This window comes from Styela clava, chromosome 1 (assembly GCF_964204865.1).
Source record: "Styela clava chromosome 1, kaStyClav1.hap1.2, whole genome shotgun sequence".
Classification (NCBI taxonomy): Eukaryota; Metazoa; Chordata; class Ascidiacea; order Stolidobranchia; family Styelidae; genus Styela; species Styela clava.
In genome coordinates this window covers 26,440,196-26,454,625 of record NC_135250.1, presented here as the reverse complement: position 1 = coordinate 26,454,625, position 14,430 = coordinate 26,440,196, and the positions used below count along the sequence as shown (strand labels likewise).

Here is a 14,430-nt window from a genome sequence, read left to right as displayed (position 1 = left end):
TTTGTCTTTTTCGGAAGCGCATCTGCAGACTGGTTTAGGGGTTATACGAGAACTAGATGCTACTACGTTTCCTCTCCTGCAATACCGTTGAAAAAAAAATCATTCAGACTCGAAATAAAAACCTGAAATAACAATGGGGAAGTATCTGATCGAAAAATATAACACTATCACAGTGGAATTCCCTCCAAACTTTTTGGAACCGTAAAATATTTTTCTTTATCATTCTAAACGTTTTTGGTAATTTATATGCGTTTTTTCGTACTCTAATTTCATAAAATCGAGTGCCATAAGAAGTCCCTGCTAGAAGTGCTGCATAAGTGAAGCCCAAAACTACACCAACACCAACACAAGCTTATAAGATTTGTTTCAGAAGTTTCTTATAGATACAAACTTTAATTAAATATCTGTGACCCACTCTCTTCTGCTCCGCGATAAAAATATAATTTTTGACCCATTCATTGAAAAAGGTTCGCCATCCCTGGTATAAGGTAATCTATTGAAATAACTTTTCGTCTCGTATTACATTTGATTATGAACGGATATACCTACTGAGTACTTCAATTACGTCAATGAAAATTGTCACTAACGGCATCTAACCAATAGCCCAAACCTGAACGATTATTTTAGTACAAATAGTCATGTCATAACTCGTATTGAACTTCCTACACAAATGTTATGAAATAATAATGCATGACGAACCAAGCCAATATTTTCTTGAACTTTAGCTCAATACTAAACCAGCGCTCCAAAAGTATGTTAATCAAGATGGCAGACACTGGAACGTGGTATATGTACCAGCGTTGGGTAGGCCATATTTTTATTCCAATTCTTCTTATTTTAGTTCTTCTACGAGTTCGGGGAATAGCCAAGTGATTCTCGTAGTATTTGTACCTGAAATTTTGGCTAAACCTGGTACATATACTACATTCCGGTGTCTGCCAACTTGGTTCACATACTTCAGGGTTATCATAAATCTTTTACCTGCATAACCATATAAAAACAATTGATCTCATTCGTTGAAATGACAAGCACTTTTAAATCCCAACTAAGGCAACCATAATAACATTACCATAATATAATAACAAAACTCAACTTTATGTAATAAAGTATTCATGATAAACAAACTAATACAAAGATTTACAGTTAAAATCAAACCAAAAGACGAAAATATTCAGCTGACGCTTACAGATTTCAAGTTGGTCCTTCTGTACTTTGAAGAGGCATTTCGAGATTTTTTCAAAATAATATTCACATATATATAAATATGTTTGAAAATAATATACCAAAATGAATTTATTTAAATTTGTGTTTTCATTTGTTTCGTGAGACCTAACTGCTATATTCTAAGATTCATATATTTTTTAGTTTTTATCCTAAGGATTGTATGGGAAAATGCCCTGATACGGATAATACGCGTGCACCCATTTTTAGAATCGGAAATTTTTTTTGCTGATCAAAAATGTAAATTGTAATTTATTTTCTTTATCGTGTTATTAATTATTTTACTTTACTTGATGTGTTTCAAAAAATTTGTTTTTTGAAAAGAAAGAAACAATTTTGGAAATTATGGATTTTTTGATAAAATTTCATTGCAAGTTTAAAATAATATATAAGTAAACATTTACATAAAAAAATGAAATTAAACCCTAATTTAACTGAAAATCTATTCAAATCAAAATGAGTTGTTGTTGAACATAGGTATTGACAAAACTTTAATTAATTCTTGCACAATCAGTATATTAACTTCATATCAAATTCAAGCATTGTACGGTTCGTAGGCTGATTCCACATTGATTTGAATCCTTGTTAAAGGAAGTGGTTGCTCGTAGCCAGCTGTTTCTTGAAGAATATTTGAACCCGAGATTTGAGAGTGGTGGTTTGGATTTGGTGCTGTCAAAATATAATATAACCAATATTAGGATGAGGTAAAAACACATTACATTTTTGAGTACAACATCATTATTTTGTTCGTGTATTATATTCTATCAATTTAATTAAACAAAATAATTAGTTTATCAATACAGTTTAGTGTTAATATATTGGTAATATTTAAAAAAAATCAATGCATAAAATATCATATCTTTTAAAAAATGTCGATAAATTTTCAGCATGTTCCATACCTTTATTGGATATGGTTTCGTAGTTATGGTCCGTTGCAATTGGAGATCTAGGAATGAGAATAACACAGTTTCTGTGTAATTACTACAACAACATAAAAAACGCAATCGTTCTAGTCTTAAAAGCAATTTGCATTGACAATTACATTATTCATATAATTTGATTTGATATGAATAATAAGTATTATGCTACTATGTTGCGTAATTAAATTTACCTCTCAAAATTAATGATTACCTAAATGTGCAAACTTACTCTTTCGATTTGTTTAACTTTTGTTTCAGTCGGATGATACACATTATTGAAATGAGAAGAAACAGGAGAGGACTAATGAAACCGATCACAAAACTCAAAGTGTCAAAGTTGAACGATGTTTTTTCTGAAATATACGTGAAATAAAAAGTTGAGAACGCAATCAAAGTATATCACGCTTCTATACTAAAGGATTTTACTAATATTTCCAGTTAGTTCTTCACTGCAAAATTTTCATTTAAGTGAATCTGTTGCTTTTTGTAAATGCTGCAGTTTATATTGTAAAAATAGCTTTGTTATGAAAGATTTCAGCTGGAAGTACAGCACTCGTGCAGTATGCAAACCAAGATGGCGGTCACCGGAACGTGGTATGTGTACCAGGTTAGGGTTGGGCCGTAATTTCAGGTACAAATAATACGGGATTCAGTTTGCTAGAGACCTTTATCGTATTATAACTAAATGAAGGAGAATTGGAATAAAATTATGTCCCAACCCTAAACTGGTAGACATGCTACGTTCCGGTGTCCGCCATCTTGATTCGCATTCAACTGGAACGCCCAATTACCTAGCAACTGGTAGTCAATATTCCTCTTACTTTTTTAAATTACCAATGCAAGAACCAATTAGTTTTCATGGGTGGACTATTGCGATACAATTTTTGTACCGAAGCCCAGAACTCGTGATTTGGTTCTGGTTCATACATTGACGCAATTAATGATGTTTGTTACGTTGACAATTTGTTTCATCAAATACGATGATTCAATGACAGTTGAGATTAGTTACAGTTCCTAATAAAAACATGTTTTACCTTATAAAAAGACACTACCGTAAAATATAGGTTTATTCAAATACTACCTACACATCACTAATTAATAGTAAATAAGTAATTATAGGGTTTAAATATCCCATATCACTTTATTATTATTTTTCAGGGTACCATAAAAAGTACAGTTGCCACAATTGAAATTAATAAAAAAAAAATATTATTAAACAATGCATCCATGATTTTACGTGTGCATGAAGTGTAGTATAATAGATTATTGAATAAGGTTTCTAACGTTATTCACATTTAACATTATTAGCAGTAGCTACAAATTATTCAGTAATATCAACCTCAACTTTAACAGGCTAATAATATTGATAAATTGCTAGTAAAATACTGAATTTTTTCTGTTAGTAGAAGACAAGAAATAAAAAATTACAATTTTAGTTATCGATATTAAATAAAACCTTAATCTGAGAAACAATTAATTAGATTCCATTATCTATATCATTATTTGAATAATTTCTAGCATGGGTCTAGATCAGAGATAGGCAAGGTTTTTGTAGCGGGGGCCAAAAAATTTGCCCATTCAGACTAGCGGGCCTTGTAAGTATGAAGTAAAAGTTACAACATAGACAATATTAACATTCAGTTACAATAAGTCATTCATACAACTTTGGTGTGGATATTCATTATTAAAAATCCATTCAGTTTTGTATTTAACTACAAATAACCAAGGTCACCGCCCCTTTTTCAAATTTTACTCTTCTCGTCTTAGTCAAACTAATATCACCGAAATTCGAATATTTTTCCAACTTTGCAATTAAAATTCACTTCATAATTGCAACTGTAATTTCAAGAATCTGTTCTGTAAGAGTTGTTCAAATACAACGATGCTGACACTGTTAATTGATACACACTAATGTTACTAGTTATCAATACTCTTGTTTCTCCTTTAACCATTCAACGGAATCGTAAGATTCTGCGATACAGTTTTGTTCAGTTTATCGAACCGTCCGTATTGCAAGTAATTATTATAGATTGATTCATGCAGTAAGGACCAAAACTAGGAAAAGAGATCATATACTCCCATGAGTGTTTCATTCAAAAATTTAATTCTAAACACTGTTTGGATGATCATCTTACTTTTCTGGCAAATGTAGTAAATTTCCTCGTTACAACTTGAGTCCATCCATTGGTATGTATGTCTTCCTACCAACATACTATCTTCTTCACCACCATAACTGTTTGGTTGGTTAGATTTCCTGCAACGGAATAAGCTTAATTTAGATAATGTGTGTTGGTTTTTACCTCGCATCAATAAAAGATCAGTTTCGTTCACATATTTTATAATTGTTAGATTATATTGCATTTATATAATATAATATGATATTGCTTCTTAATTTTAAGATACTAAATATCAACCAATTAAAGTTTTTTTTCGCTTTAATTCAATTGTTTTTAAGGAGTGTGAATGTTTGTAATTATTGCGAAAGATGGAATATGACGTAGAAACCTTTTCTATATATTTGTAAATTCCTAAATATTCGTTTGTAGTTGCTTCGTAATTTATTTTTTGCTAATTCCTACAGATATTTAGAACAATATTAACTAGAATTTTTAGGCCAATTAAAATTTAAGAGATTTGTTTTGGTCCTCACTTTTTAAAGATCAAATTCGGAACTAAAAACGTACAATTGCGCATGCAGTAATAAAATAAAATTAAGTATTTCATTTTGACAATAGATATAGATTATTTGGAGCTATAATAATTCACTCATTGCTAAATTTAATTAGCTGCGCGTTAACGCATAAAATGTATGATATCATCAACTAAAATAACTAAATTTGTAATAAATTAACTTGTTTCATAGGATTTCAATCATGTAGAAGATAGAGTAAAAATAAAAATAAATTTTCAAGCTTGCACAAAACGATTAATCACTAACCAGTTTTGATATCCCGCTTCTCCTCTCATTATCACATCAGTATCAGGATTTTTTAATTTTTCAGGATTTTTGAAACAATTTGGATTGATTATGATTCTATTTGTATCTGTCTGCGCGCATTCTAGAAAAAAATAGTTATTGAATAATTGCTCGGTATTGTGGATTCTTAAATGCAAATTCTATTGAAAATTGGGACATTTAAAATGATTGTATGACAATTATTCACTTATGAAGGTTTACAAAAGATTACAGACGTTTAATAAATCAATCATCTTCATTATTTTTTGACTTTTGACTCTTTTATATTCAAATACCACATAGAGATCTACTCACTTGAAAGTTGCATTAATTTCGTCAGTCATTCGTTGATTATCAACTTTTGCCAGGAATCCTCCCATTGATTCACAAACCGCTTTTGCTTCTTTGTAATCTTTTTTGGTGTCATTGAAAAAAGTCAGCTCATACTGGTCTACGCATTTTGTTTTCCATGGAACTGAGAAAAAGCACAACAAATTGTGTTCAACAAGTTATAATATGAATCTCAAAAGCAACTAACTAAAAACAAGTATTGTTGATATTTACTCTAAAGTGTGATATCCAATGGTGTTTATTTGTCCAGCCCCAACTAATTTTATACTCATTATTAATGAGCATTAAAAAAGATTGAGTTTTGTTTTGCTTAACATTTTCAAGGGATATTATGAAAATGACGGTGCTCGAAATTGAGATCTTCAATTAACCCGTCGCGAATGATAATTTAATACTGCCCAGCCTACTCGCTCAGAGGTGGGCAAGGTTTTTAGACCAAGTGCCAGAAAATTTGTCCACTCAAACTGGCGAGTCAAAGTTACATTTTATGGAGAGTATTTAAAGTGTTACAAAAGCAAGAGTTGAAAACAATAAGTCTCGTTCCCAAACTAATTTTTTTGCAATCCTAACGAATTCTTTAATTAACCTATTTTCCAAGCTAAACTATTACAATTCAAGAGTCCTGCTGCACACTAACACAAATATATTTCTGTAACGTTCCGTGACTTCCTCAGACAAGCAGTTTACAAGATTGTTGTAAACTGCTTGCGTTTCGTCTGACCGAACTCAGAGTTCCTCAGACAAGCAGTTTACAAGATTGTTGTAAACTTATGCCACCACAGCAAGGTTTTCGCCATATCTCTTATTGCCAACGAAAGTATATGCAGTATATTTTTTGGGTTTTTTGGAAAATGATTGTAACCAAATTATTCATTCCATTTAAAAAACTAAAAAAAACATTAGATCAAAAGTAAGAACATTTTTTAACTTGCGTTATGTAGTGATAAGAACAGAAAACAATAAACAAATATTGAAAACTTATTCGAAATAATCACGATATCACCATGACAGGTAAAATTATTTTGTTTTAATTTTAATAATTGGAACTACCACCAGTATAAAAATTTACGATTTAAAACAAACAAGAAATGTGATTACACTTAATGTTGCCTCTGCTAATCGATATTAAAAGATAAACTTAATCCAACACGTAGTTTAAATTCGAATAATGGTTTTCGGTATTCACGGACGAAATATTTGTTCGACGGCTCATCCGTTCGATTAGTATCTTTAAACTGACTATTTTTGCCAAAATTTTCATTGAGTAGTAGAAAGGTAACTAAAATAATATACGTACCTTGACCTGTAGATATATGCATGATCGCAAAAAACAAAATCGCCAAATCTTCTAAATTCATCTTGTATTCCGATAAAGAGTTTCAATCTTAAATATTCCTAACGACTTATGAATGCATTGTAGCGTAGGATAGAAGAATAGAAGGATAGAAGCACATAAAATGCACTTCAAGAGTAACAAAATATGTAAAAAATGCAGTCAATATATATTCAATTTTAAAATCCCATAGATGCCACTAGCGTTCTCCGGCTCATAATAAACAAACAAAGATACCAGACAGCACGCGATCAAATGCTCTTCGATAAAACGAATATCACTTCACTTACAAATCCCACTTTTGTTTTATTTTGAAGGTGACGTAAAGCTCTTCTAAAAGAAAACTCTTTCTCTCGCATATCAATCACGTGTCGACCACCGCGTTAAAAGTGAGAAACTTTTTCTCGAAATTTTTTGAAATTTCTCTTTTCTTACCATACACATTTGCGCTACGTAATATAGGCGCGTTTTAGTGGAAAGCGACGAAAATAAGCTTTTTAAAGACACATTAATGATGTCTTTGGCATTTTTGGTTGGTGAAATATTAAAAAAAGGGGTGTCAAAATGACCCAGGAACACCAGCGGTCATTAGGTTAAGCAGCGATTATATATTGTTTTCAAAATATGTGGAGGAAACTCATTAGACCGTTTTGACTGACAGAAAAAGCACTACTCAAAAATTTAAAAAATGTTTTCCTTCTAATCTAACTACATCTTCATAACAAGGTAATAATCGCACAACGAGAATTGTGCAAGTTGCATCTATGCGATTCTGAAAACTAAATTGATAGTCTAACCTGTCATCAATTCATTTAGGGGAAGTAGCAGACGCCCACATGCCCTACCACAACGTGTTTACTAATTTATCATGTGAAAAATTAAACAACTCTTCAAATTAGCAATACTCTGTGCAACTGTGAATACTTTTCTGAAATGATTCAATAGGCCAACCAAAACAAAAACTGACAAATCGGAATCCACGTTTCTAATTGATTTAACTCGTGACTCTATTCTGACTACCCATGTGCCATATTATTTGCGGCTGTGAATCTGAGTTAAATTCTTTTATTTTCATCTATTCACCTACAGTTCACTCTATGGTTTACATATACTATTAAATTAACAAAATATGTTAGCAAGAATACCGGGAAATGCGTATACGCTATTGTCGCTTAACTTTATTGCAAATCGACCTTTTATTAAACGTGAATCAGGCATAAACGAATGAAGATTGAGTAGTGTCAATAGATCGGAATACCAATTTCCTCATGGATAACGCGGATCGATAGTCAGGAGTCAGAATATACGTGTCATCAATTTGTGCTATAATGGTAAATGTTTAAAATGACCACTCTAGAAGGATTATAACGACTTTCCACCAACTTTCCTTTCCATAAAATTCTAAAAACCGAATATAAATCGCTTTATTCTTTAGTTGAATATGGCTACGCCGGCAGTGGCGGCGCGTCAATAGGGCCAACCGGGGCAATGCCCCGGTTGTTTTTTCGGTCTAATAAAAAATATTCGAAAAATATCTCAATATCGGTTGCACAGACTGTCTACACTAGCCATATTTTCCCGATATGGTTCATTTTTCGCTCGCAAAGCCTTCGCCGAACGTCGACGGGGCGACGCCGATTTTGCCCCGGTTGCTCATTGTATATCGTATTCTCTCTTTTATCTTCCACTCGCCGCGTTTGTCTCGTTTGTTTTCTGTTTCCTTTACTAAATCATCGGGGCCGATCGGGGCTAGCCCCGAAATTATGACGACACAATGCCGACGTTACTTACAACAACGTGTTGACATATTCACGCATTCCTTCTCGTTCGTTGGTTGCTTGAAGAGTTGATAGTTTCCTCGCCTTCGTTTTTGTCGCTTGTTTCGCTATTTAAATCAGTTAGAGACCTTTAGTCCATTTGCTTTCGATTTTCCACATTCCTTTTGAGCTCCTCACTTCTTTCCGGCTTCGCATTTCTTAGCCTTAGACCTCATAATGAATAAGGTTGATGCACTACTTCGCACTCCGTTTTCGCAGCTGCCGCTGGAACAAAAATTAGAGGAACAACGTCTTGGGCCTTATCAACCAAAAAATTGTTCAATGGAACAATCCCATGACAGAGGAAAGCGTCGGCGTACATTCTGCGCAGAAACTTGGTATGAAAAACACGAATGGTTGTGTTACAGCGAGGACAAAAATGCACTTTTTTGTTTTTATTGCCTACTTTTTGCTACCGCCCGTGACTCACGTTGGTGTAAATTTGGTTTTAGAGATCTTAAACATCTTTCCGAGCGTGCCAGGGATCATCAATCTTCTATGGAGCATCTGGACAATGCAGTAAAATACCGAACATTCGGAAATGTTAATATTGCAGCACAGTTGGATGAAGGACGCGTGGTTTCTATTCGTCGGCACAACCAAAACGTCGAGAAAAACCGCCATGTTCTCGATCGATTGATAGATGTTTTGAAGTTCATTGGTTGTCGCGAGCTATCCCTCCGTGGGCACGATGAACGGGCTGGCTGGCTCTTCTAATAGAGGGGTATTTTTGGATATGGTGGTATACACCGCATCCCTAGATACAGTATTGAGAGAACATCTTGATGCCGCAACTGTTTCGAAAGGGACATCTAAGGATATCCAAAATGATTTGCTCGACTCAATGTATAAAATTTATTTACAACATTTGGCTCTGGAAATTGAGAATTGCCAGTTCCTTTCGATTCAGTCTGACGAGACAACTGACATCACGTGCGTTTCCCAACTGGCTGTGATTTCGGTTTGTGAAAGATGGTAAACCTACCGAGAGATTTCACAGCTTTGTACCAATCGTTGATCGCACGGCTTGCGGGATATCGGCTGTACTGAAAGAAGTGTTACAGCCTTACAACGCGAAGTCAAAATTGATAGCTCAAACTTATGACGGCGCGGCAGTCATGAGTGGGTCGAAACATGGTGTTCAAGTTTATATAAAAGAAGATTTTCCTCATGCCTATTTTTTACATTGTTATGCACACCAATTTAACCTCGTTATTAAATATATGTGTCTTGATACCCCTCTCGTCCGTATATTTTTTGCAAATGTTTCGGGGTTTTCTTCATTTTTTTCCGTTTCGCCGAAGCGCTCTGACCTCCTTCGCCAGATATGTAGCCGCCGTCTCCCAGCTTGTGCACCAACACGTTGGAACTTCCAATCACGCGTGGTGCAGGGCGTGTCCGAAATTAGGTCTGAGCTCATTGAGTGTTTCAATGGCATTCAGAGCTCTCCGGTTTGGGACGAACGCTCTTTGAGGGAGGCGGCAGGTCTAAAAGCGTCTGCTAGAAGATGGTAAGTTTTAATTATTTCTCGCTTTTTTCTCCACAATATTCTATCACGTGGATGTATTATACGGCGCATTGCAGTCAAGGCAAATGGATGGAGCGTCTGTGCAGTCGTGTATTTCAGACTTCTGCGATGCTGTATCTCGTATCCGGGAAACAATAAAATACGACGACACATGGAGTGCTTCTTTACGCCGCGGGAAAACAACGCAGCGTTTGATTTTGTCTGCAAAGGATTGCTGTGACATTCTGGTGAATCAAATAGGCGATCGTCTGCGCACTGAACACCTTGCCGCGTGCTCTTTGATGAACCTCAAAAATTTTTCAAAATTTGCACGTCAATTTCCCATCCATTTGTTGGCTACTGTCTCCAAATTTTACCCCATGATAAACGTGGGTAAATTGGAAAATGAATTGCGATGTATATACACCAATCAAACTTTTTTGAACATCACATCAACTTGCGCGCTTTATGGGTTCCTCATAGATACCACTCTTTGCGGCGTCTGCAAAATTTCTGGACATCATTTTGACGACGCCTATTTCTTCCGCCGACGCAGAGCGAACATTCAGCACGCTGAAGCGTATTAAAACGTATCTGAACGTATTAAAACACAATGCAGCAAGATAGATTAAATTCCTTGGCTGTTTTATCCATTCACAGAGACATTATTTCTGGGATGCAGGACTTTAATCAGCGCGTTATTGAGCATTTTACTTCCAAGAAACCGCGGCGTGTTACATATATGTTCAAGCAGTAGAAGTCTAGCAGCATATATATCTTTGAGTGAGCGACGCATGTTCTTATCTTTGCATTAACTTTCCTTTCTTCATAGTAACGTTTTAAACCTTATTTTAGGTTTTGTCTGCTTTCCCGAAGTTTCTGGTAATATGTCATTGTATTTATCTGGGTAAATATTGCCTTTCCTTTTGAAAGAGGTTTCAAAATAAACTATGTCTATATTTATTAATCCCTTGACATGGACCGGTTTTAAAGACACTTTCTTATCGTTAAAAATTGTCGCTTTTGCCGATTGGGTGTTACCGATGGAATGGTTTTTATACTCATAAAATGATGGGAGAACTTACAGCGCTCATCCTGTCCCCGTAGATGGGGGTGACTTGGTCCCGCAGTAGCTTGCCCCGGTTGTCAAAATGACCACGCGCCGCCACTGGGCTACGGCATCTGTATAGAATTGCGAATCCAGGAATAACTGACCTTGTCTTGAGTGCGCAATCATGCCATTGGTGAAGTGTAATAAATACGCAATCATCTCGCATACGCAATCACCTTGACCACCATGCGATATCAGAGTATTTGATAAACCTATTTTATAAAAAATTATACTCAATATTGAGATATACATCTAAACTTTTGATAATATTTTGAATTCTGTTTGCGGACAATCAAAGAAAGACAGTGATGATTTTTTCACACCTATTTCGCGAAAGCGATATCATCGAACGGCACATCCTGGAAAATGAAATTGAAGCTAGGAGAGCCAGAGGTAGGTAGGGTTTTAGGTTTTTATCAATTTAAAAAAAAATTGAGTAAGATAAATCATGAAATTTAGCTCACAATCCTACTACTATTCAAAGGCAATTTGATCAAAGGCAGCCTTCGGCAAAACAAGTGCTTCACGATAATTGAGATTATACTTAGATCGGCGGCAACCAACTTATTTAAACGATGAGACTTTCTAGCCTGAGCTTCGTTAATTGCATGACCCCTCTGATGCTATGACGCCACAATTAACTTGTTATGACGTAGTAATGAGGATTTCGAGTTCGTCCAGGTATTGACATTTTTTTAGAAAAATAAAATCATTATTACGGTTAAAACTGTTTGGTGAATGTATGATAAGCGTACTTTGTTCTTACGGTGAAAGTGATAGAATTTTCCAAAATATACGAACTCATTTATATAATATTGCAATATATATTTTTAGTTTATTGATTTAGTGAATGGACATTTTCTTAAGTATTGCAAAACTAGTTACTTGGCAATGGTGGTCGTTAATTTAATATTTTTGTATTTAAATGTTAGATTTGATAAATATATTGCTAATTGCTTTTATAATTTGCTATCTCTATCATTATACTGAATACCTTATTTTTGGAATATTGGTATTTTGTCACATGGAGCACAGACCAATCAATGATTGATATAATTTTTTATTTGAAAAATTCTAACTACGCTCGTACTCGAAATAAAAGTTTTAAACATTAAGAATTATCATTTTAACTAAATTCTATGCAATACCACTTCAAATTATTAATGCGAGGTATTTCTAAAAAAGATCAGAAATATCATATGTTGGTGCTTGGAATTTGTAATTCCAAATTGTTTCTCTAGCAAGACCTCAGAACAACTCATCTACTGCATCAACCCACTGCATCAAATGCCTTCAAAGGCCCAATCGGACTCAAGCATCCATATGCGTCAACAAGCTTTCAAATGAATGAACAGTCTCCCTATGAACCGTAAATACGTAATTCAATCACTAAGAATTTAATAAGATTGATTGTTTACTGATAAACATTTCATCATTCCATGTCTTTTTGCTCAACAGTATTTGAGTATGATTCATTATAAAATTGCCGAGACGTAATTCGCTATTTAAAGTCGAGAAAGATATATATCGACAAATTTTTACAAGATTTTACCTATATCATTACATTGTTCCATGAGCTTTTCATATTAAACAAATTCCCCAGAAACATTCAATGCAAAAATTGTGATACTATTGCATTTAAAAACAGACTTTATTGAACAGGCACGGGCAAAGTACGGCCCGCGGGCCAAATCCTGCCCGTTGGGTAATTTAATCTGGCCCGCCTGATGCTGCCACAACCAAACTGAAATCAAATTTTGATGTTTCAGCTAAAATAGCTCAGTAATTTGTAATAGTAATTTGTTGTGATTGTGGTTAAATTCAGTTTTGGCACGAGGCTTATTGTTTTCCACCTTTGCATTGTAACACTGTACATATTGTTCATAAAATGTAACTTTTTACGTCACACTTACATGGCCCTCCAGTCTGAGTGGTTAAAATTTTTGGCCTCTGGTTTAAAAACCTTGCCCACTTCTGATATAGGAGATCGGATGAAATCAACTGTTTTTGTTTATATTACATAAGTCTATAAACAACACTCAAACTGCAATTTGTCCTAAATGCGATACTGCTCGATATACTGTCGAAGTGATTATTGCGTTAATTAAATAAGCAGACAATGCGGCATAAAAATTGTGCTGAAAAAATAGGTTTTTATCTTATTACATTGCTATGTAAATCTTTATTTGTAAATTTAAATTTTTTTCTCTTTCATCGTTTCGACTTCGATTTTAATTGTTTTATTTTTGCCTTCTTGACCTGAAAACTATATTTATTTAAATATAAATAAATAATTTATATGAGCATTTATATTGAAAAAATAAATGATATTATTTCCGCATCGGTTGGATTTAGATGAGGGCAACGTTTTTAGAGATCTCGTAGATTTTTTTTTGATGAGTCTGGATGTAGTCTATTTACTATCACAACCATTGTGGTTAGAGAGCAAGTGCTTGTAATACATGAACGAAATGTACAATTTTCACATTTATGGACAAGGAGGTCAAAGGCCCACTTTTTTTTACTAAACTTTTGAAATTGATTAACACATCAGTTACGAAGAAAATTCTTTTTCCACAACAACTACAGAAACGAAATAGAGATCAGAGACCACCGACTCATCGATCTAGCGGCAAATACACACTTAGCACATGCGCGCTCTCGCCTCAAAAATCTAGGTCATACACGTTCTCTCGCTTTGCAAGAATCTACATCTCTTCATCACTAATTAATTAATAACTCGCTAATTAAACGACATAATTTATCCAAAATCAATAGACTTCTGCTCCGAGATATGGTGAATGCACATAAAATTTGGAGCAGATCACCTGTATCTAACAGATAAACAGACAAACAGACAAGTACTCTTTAACATACTTACCGATCAAGATCGATAAGTGACAACAATACTTCAACAAAACGACCAATAGGTCCATTTCGGGGTGTCCAATAGGTTGCTGTTGACAAAACACTATTCTCACTGTCTTGCTCTTTTTGTGTGATTTCAACCATAAATATGTTTGAATGTGAATATTTACGAATGAAATGAAAAATTTCCCATTTAATCGAAGGCAGGCGCAATTGTAATATTCTCTCAGGACTAACTTCTCCAGGCCTAAAGCATTGTTTAATTATAATCATGATTCGGTTACAAATTTATTGATCTTTTTGATTTATGATTTGAAATAACATTTCTATGCTTCAAGAAAAAAGA

General features: G+C 34.2%; 1 protein-coding gene across 1 annotated transcript; it reads right to left on the bottom strand.

Annotated features, from left to right (window-relative positions):
* Positions 1 to 1,190: 1,190 nt before the first annotated feature.
* LOC144420233 (uncharacterized) lies at positions 1,191 to 5,118 on the bottom strand. The gene is made up of 5 exons (XM_078110323.1): positions 5,080 to 5,118; positions 4,277 to 4,395; positions 2,371 to 2,494; positions 2,121 to 2,167; positions 1,191 to 1,890 (listed from the first exon to the last, which is right to left on the bottom strand). Exons 1-5 carry the CDS (start codon positions 5,106 to 5,108, stop codon positions 1,757 to 1,759), a joined length of 453 nt encoding a protein of 150 aa, XP_077966449.1. The 5' UTR covers positions 5,109 to 5,118; the 3' UTR covers positions 1,191 to 1,756.
* Between the last annotated feature and the right edge of the window lie 9,312 nt (positions 5,119 to 14,430).

Excerpts from the sequence above, each read along its gene's own strand:
- LOC144420233 (XM_078110323.1), bottom strand. The coding sequence starts at position 5,108 with ATGAGAGGAGAAGCGGGATATCAAAACTG. Across the intron at positions 4,396-5,079 it reads GAAGCGGGATATCAAAACTG|GAAATCTAACCAACCAAACA; the intron begins GTTAGTGATTAA and ends ATTCCGTTGCAG. Across the intron at positions 2,495-4,276 it reads TTACTACATTTGCCAGAAAA|AAAAAACATCGTTCAACTTT; the intron begins GTAAGATGATCA and ends CGTATATTTCAG.